The 17445-nt window shown below is 36.7% G+C and overlaps 1 protein-coding gene across 5 annotated transcripts in view; it reads left to right on the forward strand.

Moving 5' to 3' along the window:
* Window positions 1-6675: 6675 nt before the first annotated feature.
* PTBP2 (polypyrimidine tract binding protein 2) overlaps window positions 6676-17445 on the forward strand; it is a 67182-nt gene continuing 56412 nt past the window's right edge. The window contains exons 1-2 of one of the 5 annotated variants that reach the window (XM_002915125.4): window positions 6676-6874; window positions 8539-8569. In XM_002915125.4, the coding sequence (XP_002915171.1) occupies window positions 6867-6874; window positions 8539-8569 (39 nt within the window). In that variant the 5' untranslated portion in view covers window positions 6676-6866. Of the gene's footprint in view, window positions 6875-7453; window positions 7791-8538; window positions 8570-17445 lie in introns of those variants that run through there. The other 4 variants (XM_011219581.3, XM_011219582.3, XM_011219583.3 and 1 more) reach the window with 4 other exon arrangements.

Genomic DNA, 17445 nt, shown 5'->3' on the forward strand with positions numbered 1-17445 from the left:
ACAGGAGTGACATGATCTTACTTACATGTTAAAAGAATCTCCCTGGCTCCTCTTCAAAATACATTGTTGGGAGGTAAGAGTTTCTTTCTGTTTTTCTATAGTCTTTACATTTAGTAACCAACCTCTTTTGTGATTATAGTGTGGTTGTCTGCAATGATCAGAGCTATATGCTTCCACATTTGTGCTCATCAAGCAGGAGATGATGATTATTACCACCATCACATGATGGCAGACTTCATGTTGATTGACCCACCTCTGAACCAATCCCTGGTTCAAAGGAATGCCATATTCTGATTGGCCTTACCTCTGAAATACCTGAAACTATCACCATGGAATGGGAATGATTACTTTGATTAGCTTATCTGTGAAACTAGGAATGAAGGTTCAGCTACTCCACAGTGGAAAACTGAATGAACGTTGAGCTGCCAACAATAACGCCCTCTACAATTATCCTGGTCTAACATTTTCTTAACATTTATTCTAACTAAACATAATCTGTGGGCAAAATTTGAGTACAGTACTTTCATTTCATTAACAAATCCTAAGATTATAATTGTTTTGGTTCAATACTTCATGATTTCTTTATAGGGTCTGTCATTAAACCATGTATCCCCTAATGTGTATTTTCCGGTTATTTCTTTTAACCTAAATAGGAGACCTTACATCTAAATTCCTGTTGTATTCCTTCAAATATCATCTTGAATGCTGATTCTATTTTCCTAATATAGATTATCTGTGATTTGCAAATTTGGTAAACATTCTTCATTGTAAATATTAACTAAGGACAAAATCATATTCTTTTTTTCTTAAAAAGACACTTTGTTTCTCTAATAGAATATGGGTGTATGGGGTCAGGGAATCATAGACAGAGGTGACAATGCTCCAAGAGAGACATCTATTGCAAAATAATTAAGAGACTTAACCAAATTTGAGCTATTTTCAGCTCTCAATTCTCAGTTTTTCATTGCCAGTGTTCAGGAGCAAATGTACCCAAACCACTTTTAAAATTTTTGAAATATTGAAAGATTTTGAAAAGGCTGATGGTTTCCATTTGTTATTTGGTTCCTTTCTTTGTGAAGTTATCAAAGAAGAATTCAGCTGGGAAGAGTTACTCATTCCAGGAATGAGTTTAAAACCTGTATTTTTATTTGCAAATCGCTTGTCAGTCATCATTTATGTGGCTATTTACATAAAGCCACATAACTTATAATATGGATTTTATAATATATTTATAACATTTCATAATTTATAATATTTTAAAGCAAAATGATGTTGTTTCCTTTGTATGTAGGATTTTTTTCATCTTTTACTTTTCTGTGTATTTTTCTTTACTTTTCTCATTCTCTCCCCTAGTGTAGTCCTTTATGCATGATCATTCTAAAAACTGCTGATCCACTCAAACTATTGTGTTCTCTTCCAAGAATAATCTCTATTATATGCACACTATAGGAAGGACAGCCAGCTATGCTGAGCTTTTTTCAGTGAGCATGTAGATAAGCAGTCACTTTTGCTGAATACAAAAGAGGCAATGTTTGTGCTAAGACAGTCCTTTGCTCGTTGCCATCTAATCCTTTCTTTTTTTAATGTAAAATGTATTTTTATCAAAGTAACACATGCACAAAGCTTAACAAGTAAATAGTTCTGGAAGATTTATCATGAAATAAACAAAACCAAAACTATACTCTTCTGCCTTACCCTTTTCTTATCCCCAAGTACCATGCCCCAGAAACAACCACTTTGAACTCTTTTCCCTGATTCTCCTGGTATTTACCTCTATGCTTCTGAATGATATGCTCACTTGCTATTTTCTCACCTATCAATTCTACACATATTCTATTGACTTCCTACTTTGGAATATGAGAATTTATATTCCCGCCACACACACGCATGCACACATCCATACTTCTCTTCTAACCTCTCGTGAAATTGTTTCATAACCTTAGTTTTATTAATATTCGGCGCTTGCATTATTATGAAGATGTAACTGTTTTTACGATTGATCCATAGGGTGCATTGTGATTTATTTACTTACAACTTTATTTCTCTCAGAGTTAATTTTTTTCCCCTAAGCTTACCAACAGCACTACAAAACTCTGCTCAATATAGTCACACATTTTTGGTCTATATAGATCCATGCTTTTTCTTGGAGACATCTTTCCTGGGGCCCTCTGGTCTCATATTGTATTGGAACCCAAGGACTCCTGTACTGCCGTATAGCTCTTGGCCTAGGTCTTCTTCGATCAATATCTAATTTACTTTTCCTCTCTTATATGTTGGGTCTCTGGCTTCCTGGATAGCATATGTCCTTTACTGATGTATTCCCTTACTGGGAAATGCATCTTCCAGGAGATTTCCAAGAAGAAATTCATAGGGAACAAACTCTTTGACATACAAATGTAGTATATTTAGAAGTATGTTTATTCTATTTTTATACAAATTGATAGTGTGGAGAGGAATCCTTGTTCTCAGTACTTAGGAAGCTTTGTGCTATGTCTGCTGGGGAGCAAGATAGGTGGGCATTGACAGGTAAAAAAGGGTATCTTAGTACAGTTTTATCTTTATTATAAGTGAGGTTGAACATTTTTGTTTTTACTTTTCTGTAATATTTTTCCATATTCTATTTGTATGCTTACTTATTTTTCTATTTGGTTGTTGACTTCTTTATTTGTAGAAACTGCTTATATATTAAAGAAATCAGCCCCCCTTTTTACAATAGGAATTGCTAATGTTTTCTCACAAGGGCTCAAGGACTTAGAAGACAATTTGATAGCATTTTTAAAAATTAAAAATGCATTCTACCTAGGAACTTAGTTTGTAGTATTTTTCCAGCAGATATATTTGCACATATATATGGACAATGACTTAGAAACAAGAGTATTGATTGCAGAATTGCTTGCAAATAGTTAAGATTGGAGGCAACCTATATGTTCGTCAATGATATCCAGTGAAATAAATCATGATTTACTCATTTGGTGGAATATTAAGCAGCCATATATAAAGAATAAGACAGTTCTAAATGTACTGATAAGGAAAGATCTCTATGACATATTTTTTAAGTTAAAATATAAGCTGCAGGGGCGCCTGGGTGGCTCAGTCGTTAAGCATCTGCCTTCGGCTCAGGGCGTGATCCCGGAGTCCTGGGATCGAAGCCCCACATCAGGCTCCTCCACTGGGAGCCTGCTTCTTCCTCTCCCACTCCCCCTGATTGTGTTCCCTCTCTTGCTGGCTGTCTCTATCTCTGTCGAATGGGTAAATAAGATCTTTAAAAAAATATGTGTATATATATAAGCTGCAGAAATGTGTGTACTAGGGGCACCTGGGTGGCACAGCAGTTAAGCGTCTGCCTTCGGCTCAGGGCGTGATCCCGGAGTCCTGGGATCGAGCCCCACATCAGGCTCCTCCACTGGGAGCCTGCTTCTTCCTCTCCCAGTCCCCCTGATTGTGTTCCCTCTCTTGCTGGCTGTCTCTATCTCTGTCGAATGGGTAAATAAGATCTTTAAAAAAATATGTGTATATATATAAGCTGCAGAAATGTGTGTACTGTAATTATTACTTCAAAATAAAAACTAAAACTGTATGATCAAATTATGCAGTAGAACATTATGCAATAAATTGGTAAGATGGGTTGCTTCTGGAGTAGCTGGGAGCAGGAATAGGAGGTATATGCTTTTTTTTTTGTAACTGCTTTATTGATATATAATTTATATTCTATGAAATTCTCCAATATTCACTGTATAATTCAATGAACTTTAGTATACTTAGTAAATTGTACAACTGTCACTACAATCTAGTTTTAGAATATTTCCATCAGCCTAAAAAGAAACCTGTGTCCATTTACAGTTAGTTCCCATTTTCTCTCCTAGCCCTAGGCAACCACTAATCTATTTTTTGTCTCTTTATATTTGCCTTTCTGGGCATTTTATATATGTTTTTATATCTTTTGAATTAACTTTCCCTATTTTGAATTTGCATCACCTATTCAAAAATACATACCAAAAACCCTGATCTAATTGATTATACTATTATTCCTTCTCATAAGAAGAAACTGCTTTGTGAAAAAGTTAAAGGAAGTCTTTGGTACTATAAGCAGATGAGAGGTGAAGATAGGAATAAAATCAGAACATTATGAACAAGATCCTATTTCCTACTTTTATTGCATCCATATTAGACCTCGTTTTGGCTTAGCATACACTGAAATTTAGATTTAATCATTGTTCACATAAGTGTAAATCTCTGTAAAAGGTCAAAACATTTACCACTCAGAAGGGAAAGAACAAATCATTACACTGAAAAAAGATATGGGTATGAAAATAATACTGTACAGGCACTTCACTTTTTATTGCCTTATTTTGTTAGGAATCCATAAACACTAATATAATCTTGTCATATATTACAAAGGTTGGCCATCTGCTAATGTTGAGATTAATAATCTGCCCATGGTTAACTCATAGAATCATACAAATTTAGATTTGGATGAGGTTTCAGAAATTTATCTATGACATTTTCCCAGATTTATTCTACTAGATACCGGCCAATCTAATTACTTCAGTGACATGTTTAACCTTTGTGAAAATCCCTATATGGATTTATTTATATCAATATTGTTGGCTGTTAACAATCCAAGAGCTAAATTTGCTACCGGTTTCTTGTCAAGTGAATAATAATAGTTAATAACAAAAATAATAACTATGATGATAGCACCCTTTATTGAATATTTACTGTAACCCATCACTGAACTAGAGAGGTGCTTTACATAAAGGCATTTAGACTTCACAACCATCTAGGATGAAGGCCCTATTTTTAATTCCATTTTCATTTTCGGTAAAGTAAATCCCATTATTTTCAGTAATGGAAACTTTTTCTTGGAGAGGTTAAGGAACATGCCTAATGTCACACAGCTGCTAAATGAAAGAGCTCAAATTTGAACCCAGTTTTTAATCAACATGCTTTTGTGATATACATTGTTGCATTAGCCTCATTCCTGACTCCATATTATACTTTTGTCCTTTTGTCTTAATCCCTCTCATTTGACTTTGTTATTTCATCTACTATTTTATATGACTTGACTTGTAAAGAACCTTAAATCTTTTCTAGATAGTGACAGGTTTAAATAAGCAACATATTGACTATTGTTTGTTCATAGTCTTGTACTTTATTAGGAGAAAAAAAAAAGAAAAACGTGTTTTTCTCAATGCTGTAATTTCTTTTGACACCTAAGGACAGGCTTCCCCTCCTGAGATAGTTTGTCTTTGCCAATAGATCAATATTGATTGAGTCAATGTGGAGAATACAGAAAATTATGCTAGAGTTCCTGCCCTTTGGGAGCTTATGTATTCATTGTTGTGGGAAAATACATGTACAAAACCACAAATAGGTGAAAAATTATTATTAATGACATATAATGGGTTCTTTATGTATTGTAAGTCAATGGTGAAGGCAAAGGGAAGGCATTTTTGGAAATAGATCTTTTTAAGGATTGCCAATCCTTGAGTTAAGAATTTTTAACATTTGTGTGCTCTGAAGAGTTCTATAGCGAAATATTTGGACAAGATGCTCTTTAAGGTCTGTCCGCCTTAAAAATAATATAATTTTACGAATTATACATAAAGTACCAATTAGTAATGGGGTAAGAGGGTTGCATGAAGGATGAATAGGAAAACCAGACTGAGAGTAACTGGAGAAATATAAGGAATATATTTCGTTTCTCAGGATTTTAATGTACATTTGTGTTTGTCTTGTGGTTTGGGGTGATGGGAGAAGAGGGTAAATTGCTGGCAAAGCAGTCACCCACTGAGCAAATTTCCTCCAAATGGATGCTTGTTCAAACTTTGTTGAACCCCTGAAAAACATGTTAAAGAAAAGGTGCCATATGGTATTTGAATTAAAATGGAGACCGTGAGATAAATGGAAAAGGGAGTCAATTTGTGTAGCCCATTTTATTGTTCCTTTCGTCTCTAACCAGTGGTGAAGACTGAGGACCACTCCCATCCCCACTTTCCCTTTCAAGCCCCCAAATGGTAGCTCCTAACTTATCGTAACATTTTTCGTACCTACTTTTATGACATGGCTCAAGCGGTCTTCTTTTTCATCCAGGGTATTGTGACTATTTCCTACAGGTGCCCACTAATCAGCAGCTGAGGTTGAGAATCGCATTTTCCTCCAGTTGGCGTGGAACTACAAGTGTCTGGAAGCAAAAGCCTAGGTTTCAGTCTGATACCCAATAAGCAGTGGTCTCATTTAATGGAGTAAAGGTGTTTTGTTTTTTGTATCTGTTTTTGTTTTAGGGAAGGGAGAGGGTCTGCAAATAAAAGATGGAGTAAGAGGAAAGCGATAAAATCGTTTTTCCTTGGCCCCAGTAGGTCGAGGGTAGCCAAGTTGGGAACTGGTTTGGAGCGAAAAGTGGAGGCTGCCTGGGGACAGTCCTGCGGTCCCGGGACCACCCTCCTGAGGTGCAGAGTAGTGGGTGTGAAGGCTTGAGAGGTGTACACCCACGCCTCCAAAGAAAGACATCAGGGACTTCTCAGACCAGCGTGCAAAAGGAAGCCAGGTCGCCGCGCTCCACAGCTGCAGGCCCGGGCCCAGAGGGCGGAGGGCGGAGGGCGGAGGGCCCCAGGCGCGCGGCGGCGCGGAGGAAGCGACGGCGGGCGGCGCCCACTCCCCCTCGTCCCCGCGCCCCGCCGTTCGCCTCCCGCAGCCGGGCGCCGGCGCGCGGCTCTTTCCGCCGCCGCCGCTGCCGCGCGCTGCCCCGTGCGCTCCGGCACCTTCGGCAATTTCCGTCGGGCCCTGGCCGCCATTTTCTCGCCGCTTGTGCGTCTCGCTGGCTGCGTGGCTCGGTTCTTGTGAGCGAAGCTTTGTCCGGTTCGGCAATGGACGGGTATGTAATGGGGCTGGCGAGGAGGTGTGTGAGAGGGGAGTTGGACCGTCCTGCGGCCGGGTCCAGGGTCGGCCAGAAACCCTCCGGCGGCCCCTCCCAGGGCTGGGCTGCCGTTACCCAACCCCCGCCCCATCGCACACACCCCTCCTTTCGTTTCCCCCGGCGGGCTCCGGTCGAGAAAAGGAGAAGAAAGCGGGCTTGTAGACAGGAGAGGCACTGGGGCGATGGCGGGGGCGACGACCCCGGAGGAGGAGCGGACACGGGCTTGGCGGCGGGGGATGGGGTGGGAACCCCAGAATGTCTGGCCCGTCCCTGCCCCCTCTAGGAGCCATTTCGATCCGTAACCGGGTATCCGAACCCTGGGTAGCCGCGCCTGTGGAAGCGAGTGTAGTGCCAAAGAGAGAGGCCTGTGTGGGGGCTCCTGGGGGAGAGAGGAGAGGCATCTGTGTGCACCCCAGCCGTCCCCAACCTGCCCGGGCCGCCCTGGCTGGGGGAGATGCCGGTGGCGGGAGCTCGGGGGAAAGCTAAGTGGGAGCTGCTGGGGAAGGGGGGGCGGGGAGGGCGTGCGGCGGCGGGAGGAAGGGGGAAGGCAGATGTCATACTCCTTTGTTTTCACTTGAGTCTGGTAGTGGGGGCGGGAGACAGAAAAAAATGCCTTTTTGTGGGGGCCTAAGAACATTCAAGGCTTGGCAAAAGGGCCCAGAAATTAAATCATCTAAAAACCCAAGTGTTTGTGGTCGACATCAGTCACATGGGCAAGGGCCAACAGCCATGGCAGAAACAAGAGCAGATAGTCAACACAGGGCCATTTTTTTAAGCCACTTTGACCAGTTTCTGGAAAAACAAAAATAACTACAAAAAGCCAGAATCGTGCTGCATCTTTGAGAGCCCGAGTGGAGATAGAATGCTGAGTGAGGTGAGGCAAGGGCTTTGGGAAATGACACGGACCAGGGCCTCCCTGGTACTTAATGCTTTACATCTGAAAAGACTCGTAATTATTTAACTAATTGTTGGAAAAGAGGCACCCTTGAGGGCGAAAATACAGCTCTATTCAGCCCTTCTGGGGGTATAAAAACACTTAAAAAGCACATTTATTAGAATCAGTGACAACATATGAAGAGCCAAATAAGGGTTTAAGTGTTTGAGTTTAGTGTTTTTAAAAGATACTAAGGGAAGACCATATCAAAGTTAACAGAGTAACAAAAATTATCCTAGAGGTTATCTAGCGATTGTTTTCCACTTGAAACATAGATCTAGAGAAGTTCACTATTTCACCAGATAAACATGGAAATTGATGACAAAACTTGGCAGTGGAATTAACGTGTCCTAACTAAAGAGTTGGTTTAAGTTTTAAATTATTAATCTAAGTGTACAAGCTTTGCCTAAATGGCATTATAGTGTTCGGGGTTTAGTTCTTTTTGATATTTAAAGGGTTGTTTAAAAAATACCGGAAGTTCAGTGAATTTCATCTCAAGTTTGAAAGCAATTTCTAGAAAACGGAGTTGAAGGTTGTACAAAGAAGTGTCACTGACAATCTATGTATTTGTTTTCTATTTGCATGGTGAGTGGAGGATTTATGAATGATGAACTACCCTAAAAAGATTTATAGAGTCCAACAATGATTAGAAAAATAATGAGGTTGAAACTATTTTTTTTCTTTACAGAATTGTCACTGAGGTTGCAGTTGGCGTGAAGGTAGGAAAAAATTGTTTGAAACTAATGAAAACTGAATTGCTGAATCTACATTAAAGGAAATTTTCAGCTAGCTTTTGAAAGTTAGAGTTAACAAAAGTGTGAAGTGTTTCGTTGAATTTTAAAAGTTGGTTTATATAGTTTATAATCTAAATAGACAAAAACTAAGTTTTTCTAGAAATGCAGACTGTGAGAACATTTTAAAATAGGTTACGAACGCTGTTCAGGGTTGAAAAATGCTTTCAGACATGGCTTTTGGTGGATATATAAATGATATCCCAATTTTCTGAGAGGAAATTATGGTTTTAAATGGATAGATAAGTGATTTGACCTAAATCATGTAATTTTATTAAGATTTTTTTTTTTACTTTTGATTACGAATACCAAAATATGTATTTCAGTAATGAGCCACATTAGAAATCAGTTATCTTGATACTTAAAAGAAACTTGTTTAGACAATTAGCTTTAAATTAGAGTCAGAAGTTAAGAGCTGGTTTGTCTTTCCATTAAAGGAAAATAGGCCTTATGGTACAGATCATTTGGAAGCTTTCCTCACTTTTTGGCCAGGAAAACTACTCCTTTAGACCTTAGTTCTAATGCTTAGGCCTGTTTTTTAAAATTTTTCAAACCTGGCACATCTTCCAGGCCTCATGCACAAAGACTTGTTGATACAATAACATTTCTGCCTTTAAAGTGTGAGTAGCCTTGAGAGGCTGTGTCCCTAGTGTAGTGTTGGTGACTATAATATTTTTTGGAATTCTTAAAATTTCATCTATAACAATGTGATATTCTTTACAATACTTCAGGAGATATTTTGTTTTATCTTATTTTCTGTTCTCTGCCCTATAATGCACTAGATATTTATCCATACTTTAGTATTTAGGCTTATTTTTTGAATTCATATTACATAGATTGGGGGAGAAATAGCTTTTTCTGGGGAAGGTATTCTTATTTGGCACTGATACTTTCTAAGTTGAGGTAGTTGCAGGATTTGAGATTGGGAATAAGTCAAGAGTGCAAGATATAGAATGTATAGTTACCATCCAAATAGGTATTCTCTGGAATTTTGTAAAAGAATGAATGATACAAGTCTGAGTTGTCCACTGTTAGTGGATGAGGAAAGAAGGAACTCAGACAAGAGGCGAGAGAAATGAGGAGACAAAGAATTGGATGTCCAGGTATGGTTTATTGGTTTTACCAGTTTTCTGTATTAATTCGAGGAGAAAAAATTGGAAAATGATGTAAAAATAATTGCCAACCTTTTTTTTAATCCTTTGCTTAATATACAGATTTGAATAACTGAAGTTTTGTTTTATGAACTTTTCTGAGAATAGGGGTTAAGAATTTTTGCTTGGGGGCGCCTGGGTGGCTCCGTTGTTAACTGTCTGCCTTCGGCTCAGGGCGTGATCCTGGTGTTCTGGGATCGAGCCCCACATCAGGCTCCTCCGCTGGGAGCTTGCTTCTTCCTCTCCCACTCCCCATGCTTGTGTTCCCTTTCTCACTGGCTGTCTCACTCTCAAATAAATAAAATCTTTAAAAAAAAAAAAAAAGAATTTTTGCTTGGGAATCATGCCTGTGTATGAGTAATTAAGTTTTCATATGTATATATTATTTTAATATGCATGGTTAAATTCATAGTGGTAAGTATTTCTCCCTGAGTCCTAGTTCTGTTTCTCAAGTATAGGTAATTATGTTAAATTTTTTCTGGTGCATTTTTTTTTTTCCTGAAGTGTTAACTAGTTTGTATATTATCAAACATTAGTATCCTCGCTTATTTATACAAATGGGTTCTTACCACGCGTACTGGCCCACATCCTGCCTTTTTTAAAAAATAGCTTTACTGAGAGAAAATTTGACATAAAATAAACTGCACATATCTAAAGTGTACAATTTTTTGTCATGTGGATGTACCTATGAGACCATTACTACAGCAAAGATAATGAGCATCCATCACCCCCAAAAGTATCATTTTTGCCCTTTTGTAATTACTCCCTTCTGCCTTTCCTCAAGCAACCATTGATTGCTTTCTGTCACTATAGGTTAGTTTGCATTTTTTTAGAATTTTAAATGAATCAAAATGTACCCTCTTTTTTTTTTTTTTTTTTTTTTTTTTTTTTTTTTTTTTGTTTTGGTCTTCTTTCAGTGTAATTATTTTGAGATTTACCTATGTCGTCTATCAATAGTCTATTCCTTTTTCTTGCTTAGTAATATTACATTTTATGGGTATACGGCAATTTGTTTATCTGTTCAACTCTTGATGGACATTTGGGTTGTTTCCAGTTTTTGACTATTGTAAGTAAAGCTGCTGTGAATATACTTGTAAAAGTCTTTGTATGAACTTTCATTTCTCTTGGGGAAATACCTTTGGAATGGCTGGATCATATGGTAGACATATGATTTTAACTTTTTAAAGTTTTAAGAAACTGCAGACCATTTTCCAAAGTGGTTGTGCTATTTTACATTGCCACCAGTAGGGTATGAGGTTTTTCAGTCCTTCCACATTCTCTCTAATGCCTGTGATTGTCTTTGATTATAGACATTCTGATAGGTGTGAAGTGGTAATCTCCCTGTGGCTTTAATTTGCATTTCTCTAATGTCTGTGATGTTAATTGTCTTTTCATGTACTTTTTGCCAGCTGTATATCATCTTGGGTGACGTGTCTATATCTCTTGCCAACTTTTTACATAGGGTTACTCTTGAGTTTTAACAGGTCTTCATTCTGGTTATAAGTCCTTTATCAGATATATGGTTAATATTTCTACTGTTTGTGTTTTCACTTTCTCAAGAGTGTATTTTGAAGAACAGCAGTTTTTAATTCTAATGAACTGAAGTTTACCAGTTTTGTACGTCTCAAGCTTTTGGTGTCATATCTAAGCCATCTTTGCCTAACCCAAGGTCACAAAGATTTTCTCCTTTGATTTCTAGTAGAAGTTTTACAGTATTTGGTATTGCATTTAAGTTTATTTGAGTTAATTTTTTTTTCATATGGTGCAAAATATAAGCCAACATTTTTTGTTTTGGGGTATGGACTTAAACTTTTTCCAGCACCATTTGTTGAAAAGGCTGTCCTTTGTTCATTGAATTGGCTTTGCACCATTGTCAAAAATCATCTATGTATGTATGATTCTATTTCTGTGCTGTATGCTTTTCCATTGACCCATTTTTGTCCTTCTAGATGCCAAAAACATACTGTCTTAATTACTATCATTTTATATTATATAGTCTTGAAATAACGCAGTCATGGTCTTCTTCGTTTTTAAAGTTGTTTTGGCTCTTCACATGTCTTTTTATATATGAGTCAGTTTCTACAAAAAAGTTTGCTGGGATTTTATTGGAATTAACTTGAAAGGAATTTGAAGTAAACTGACATCCTGATAATCTTGAGTTTTCCCACTCAAGAACACAATCTATCTTTTCCATTTACCTAAATCTTTTAATTTCTTTCAGCAGTGTTTTCAGTGTATAGTTTTTGTACATTTTTGTCCGATTTATCCCTGTTTTATGTTTTTTGGTGCTATTGTAAATGATGTTTTAAAAATCTCATTTTCCAGTTGTTATTAGTGTAAAGAAATACAAATATTTTTGCGTGTTCTTGTATTCTTCACTCTTGCCAAACTCACTTGCTAGGTCTAATAGCTTTTTTGTAGATATCATCAGATTTTCTGCACACACTGTTTATCTTATTTCCTGTCTGGATGCCATTTTTTTTTTCCTGCCTGTGGCATCTGGTACAGTGCTGAATAGAAGTGATGAGAGCAAACATCTTTACTTTGTTCGTGTTATCAGGGTGAACCTGAATGATATTATTTCTTTCTTAAATGTTTGGGGGCAAATGACCAGTGACGTTGTGAGGGCCTGATGTTCGTTTTCTTTGTGAAAGTTTTAAATGACACATTTAATCTATTAGATATAGGACTATTTGGTTTATCTATTTCTTCTTAAGTGAACTTTGATAATTTGTACTTTCTGATCCAAGTTACTGAGTTTATTTGTATAAAGTCATTTATGATATTACCTTTTTATACTGTTGATGTCTATAGAATCTGTAGTGATGTCACTTCTCTCATTCCTGATGCTATTTGTCTTTTTTTTTCCCTTGTCAGTTTAGCTAGAGATTATATTAATATTCTCCAAAAATCAGCTTTTGGTTTCACGGAGTTGTCTGATTCCTATTTTATTGATATCTGCTGTTTTAGTTTTCTTTTGCTTGGCAGAAGTTCTTCTTTTTCAACTTAGTTATGTTGAAGCTGATATCATTGACATGATACCTTTTCTAATATAGAGGCTTAGTGCTATGTGTATTCCCTTTTAAGCACAGGTTTTGTGGCATCTCTCAAATTTTGACATGCACACTTCTTTTTATTCAGTTCAAATACATTCTAATATACTTTTTTTGACCCATGTGTTATTCAGAAGTATGTTATTTATTTAATTGCCAAATATTTGGAGTTTTCCATAGATGTTCCTGTTACTCTAATTTCATTGTAGTATATATGCCACTTCACATAAATTATGTGAGTATTAGAATACTTTATTTCTCTTGTCTTGGCCTCTGCTATTGTCATCATTCATTTTACTTCTATAGATGTTAAAAATTCTATAGTTTGTTTATTGAAACAGCCAGTTATCTTTTAAACATGACTTAACAAGAAAAACATCTTCTTTATTGTCCATAACATAGTTGTATGTCTGCACTGAATATTTGGGGGGATTCTCTGCAGATTCCCGGAGTTGTCTCTGTGCACCTGTCTTTGGTACTCTGCCATACAAACTCTTCTTGCTTTGGTCTCTTTGGACTCATGTCCTCTTACTTAATTGAGGGAGTTTTTGAAGTTTGGCCATTTTCTGCACCTGAGCTGTGCCATGGACTGGTCTTTCTCTCAAGAGAGTGAGCTGGGGCAGTCATGGACTCAGCTCGTTTGTTTTTTGAATTTCAGGGATCATTGTTCATCATTGTCTGATCTTCACTGGTCTTGAAAAACCATTGTTCTATACATGATGTGTGATTTTTTAAAAATTTCAACAGGGCAAACTGGTGCATGTTACACCATGTTGGCTGGAACTGGAAGTCCGCCTATTTTTTTCTTTTAAAAAAAAAATCACATGGTCTGCAGTTCAAGATCTGCCTCATTTTTTGTTACATGGACACACCACAATATAGTTCCTACATTGATGGCCTTATGGTTTGATTCCAGTTTGCAGTTAAAGACTGTGTGGGAATATTTACAATGGAAGTAGAAATGTGTCAAGTGAAATTTACAGTTCAAAAGTATATGAAAACCACATTACCAAAAGGGGATTCTTCACTAAATGCTTTTCCACAACTGTATGGAAGTACCTGTTTCTCTACACCCTTACCGAATTTTGGGTTTTATTTTTTTATTTTTTATTTTTTTTTAAAGATTTTATTTATTTATTTGACAGAAGCAGCAAGAGAGGGCACACAAGCAAGGGGATTGTGAGAGGGAGGAGCAGGCCTCCCACTGAGCAGGGAGCCCCATGTGGGGCTCCATCCCAAGACCCTGGGATCATGATCTGAGCTGAAGGCAGATACTTAATGGCTGAGCCACCCAGGCACCCCGAATTCTGGGTCTTATAAAAATTTAGAACGTTAGCTAATTTTAAGCTCAAAAAGTGCTTTATAATTTATATTTTGAAGTGGGTGAGATTTTAAGAATTTGATTTTATATTTCTTGCCCTGTGAACTGCCTCTGTATACCTGACCTATTTTAATGATCATCTTTGTTAGATTTCTGTATAAGGATTGATACCATATTCATCATAGGTACATTTTCTTATCGTTTATTCTTTTAATTTTTTTCCTTTGCATTTCTTCATGTAGTTTTGGGCATATAGATTTATTTGTGTATTATTAAGTAGTATAGTTTTTTTTTTTTTTTAGTTTATTTGATTTTAAACGTTTTTAGCTTCTGTTACCATCTTTTAAATGCGATTATAATAGTTTTAAAGATTAATGTGATTATGCAGAAAAATATTTTTCACAACTAGGTCTTCAGTTAACGTTAACTGATTTACAGTTCATATAGAATATTCAAATTTTATAGCTTTAGGATATGTTGAAATTTCATTTTTCATTATCTTTATAAATTTGCTGTACTCAGTTGATTTTAGTCCTTTTTGGTTAGCTTAGTGAGAGTATAAAAGGAAATCTGAATTTTTAATAAGGTTTGTTGCATGTCTTTAAAATGGTTTTTTACATTCCTTGTAATTTAATTAATTTCAGGTTTCGTTTCTGTACCATTAACCATTTGTCACTGTGAAATCTTTGCAAAATAATTGGCCTCTTACTTAGGAAAACAGAAATGCTTGAGGTGATTGCATTGTAATTCAAGATGATACTCAGTATGGTAAAATGTTAACTTTTTGGATGGATATTTTAAATAGTGAAATTTGTAGTACTCTTCTTACTAAATTGAGTAAAGGAAGCCTTTAACACTAGACAATTAATAAAGAACATAGTTGTTAAAATAAGTTGTTAGCATTTTCCAATTTGGATTTCACTAGTATTTTGAAAGCACTGGTTGTGAAGTGCTGAACTTACTGTATAAGTTTTGATATAGCAGTTAAATTTACCAACATTGGCTGTTTAGATAGTTGCAATGAAATAATGCCAACTGTTACTTTTCGTAATGATTTAGCATAACTGATTGTTTATAATAGGTATGTTATTAAAAACTTTTGTTTGGGTTTTTAGATTCTGATATTTCTTAAAATGCTGTACAGATATGATATGCATGCTTAGGTATTTATATTAGAATTTCAAGTTGAAGACATTTTGAATGTGTCTACTAAATGACAAGACTGTTAACTTGTAACTCAAAGAGTGAGAGAATATATGCTCCTTGAGGGAAGAAAGAGGTATTATTCAACAAGTTGTTTTATTGCTCCTCCATCATCAATAGTACATGTTAAATAGTACGTATTCAGTAAATATTTAATGACTCCTAAAGGGTCTGGCTTCAGTATTCTTATAATCTCATGAGCCACTAATCAATACAAAGATAAACACCAGTTTTATTTCACAACATTCTTCCTTTTTGCCAGAGATCTGTCTTTTAGGACCTCATATAGTTGAAGAGAGAAGTACGCAAGGTTGAAGCATGTGCCATACGGCCATGATAGGAGAGATTAGTTGGGGTTGGTAGGATCAGAGTAGACTTAACAAAAGTAGTGAGTTGTGACATATGCATTGTAAATAGTTTGTGATAGGAGATGAGTAGTATTTGTTGAGGGAATGACATGGCCAAAGTTGTATGATGGGCTGGCACAAATTCACAACCACTGAATAGCTTTTGTGCCAGTAGGTTTGTATATGGGTTTATATATGGATATGAGAGAAAGAGAAGATGGCAAATAGATTGTACAAGGCCTCAAGTGCAAGTTGTGAAATTTGTACTTCATTTGGTAGACACTACTCTGTATACGTGTCAGTTCCCACACATAAAAGTAGCTCACTATTATGCTGTTCTTGGAACTTGGAGAATGAGCTCTGAAAAGATTGGCTTTGGTATTACATGGAGTGCTATGAGCTAGAATAATGAGTCTCTGTAAATGTTAATATTTTAATCTCTTATTTGGTCTATTTGTGTTGCTAAAGTGTAATAGCTTTCTTAATGTAGTTGTAGACATGCTGCATTAGGAGCTAATGTGGCTAAGTAATATTTTTACTTTAGAAGTAATAAAGTGTCACAAAAACTTATGATAAGTGTTTTTGAAGAATGATTCTTTTTATATAACTTGTGAATTTTGAACATAGAAAAAGACAGTAGTTATCATCAACCATTATTTATCTGTCACTTAATCCCAATAATCATCAGTAAACCATCGTTAAAGTTTGTGATATCCACTCTACTTTTCTCGTCCTGTACTGAGACAAGTTGCAAATACTGTATTTAGAGAGAGAGAGAGAGCGAGAAAGAGAGCACTCCAGCAGGTGGGGAGGGGCAGAGGGAGAGGAAGGGAGAGAGAAATCTTCCTAGTTCTTATGTTCCATAGATGAGAGAAATCATATGATAATTGTCTTTCTCTGCTTGACTTATTTCACTTAGCATTATCTCCTCCAGTGCCGTCCATGTTGCAGCAAATGTTGAGAATTCGTTCTTTCTGATAGCTGAGTAATATTCCATTGTATATATGGACCACAGCTTCTTAATCCAGTCATCTGTTGAAGGGCATCTCGGCTCCTTCCATGATTTGGCTATTGTGGACAATGCAGCTATGAACATTGGGGTGCATATGGCCCTTCTCTTTACTACGTCTATCTTTGGGGTAAACACCCAGTAGTGCAATGGCTGGGTCATAGGGTAGTTCAATTTTTAACTTTTTAAGGGACCAGGGAGAGAGAATCTTAAGCAGACTCCACACTGAGCATGGAGCCTGACATGGGACTTGATCTCACGACCCTGAGATCATAACCGGAGCTGAAATCAAGAGTCAGATGCTGAACTGACTGAGCCACCCGGGCACCCCTGTATTATTGTATTTGTAAATGTTTTGGTGTGTCTCTAAAAGATAAGGACTTCGTCTTTCTCTCTCTCTCCTATTTTTTTTTTAAATATAACCACAATATTGTTAGGACGTCCAAAAAAATGAGCAATTCCTTAATGTTACCAAGTGCCAAATTTGTGTTAAAATTTTACTTGTCTCATAAAAGTCATAATATTTTTACAGTTTTTTTTTTTTTTTAGTTGGGGGGAGAGCAGGATCAAATAAGATGAACACATTCAATATATTGATATGCCTGTTTTATTTCTTTTAATCTGCAAGTTCTCCTTTGACCCCTGTGGGTTTTTTTGTTTTCTTTTGTTTTACTTTGCATTTTATTTATGAAGAAAACTTGTTGGTGCCCCAGAGTTGCC

The sequence above is a fragment of the Ailuropoda melanoleuca genome, chromosome 2, assembly GCF_002007445.2.
Source record: "Ailuropoda melanoleuca isolate Jingjing chromosome 2, ASM200744v2, whole genome shotgun sequence".
Taxonomy (NCBI): domain Eukaryota; kingdom Metazoa; phylum Chordata; class Mammalia; order Carnivora; family Ursidae; genus Ailuropoda; species Ailuropoda melanoleuca.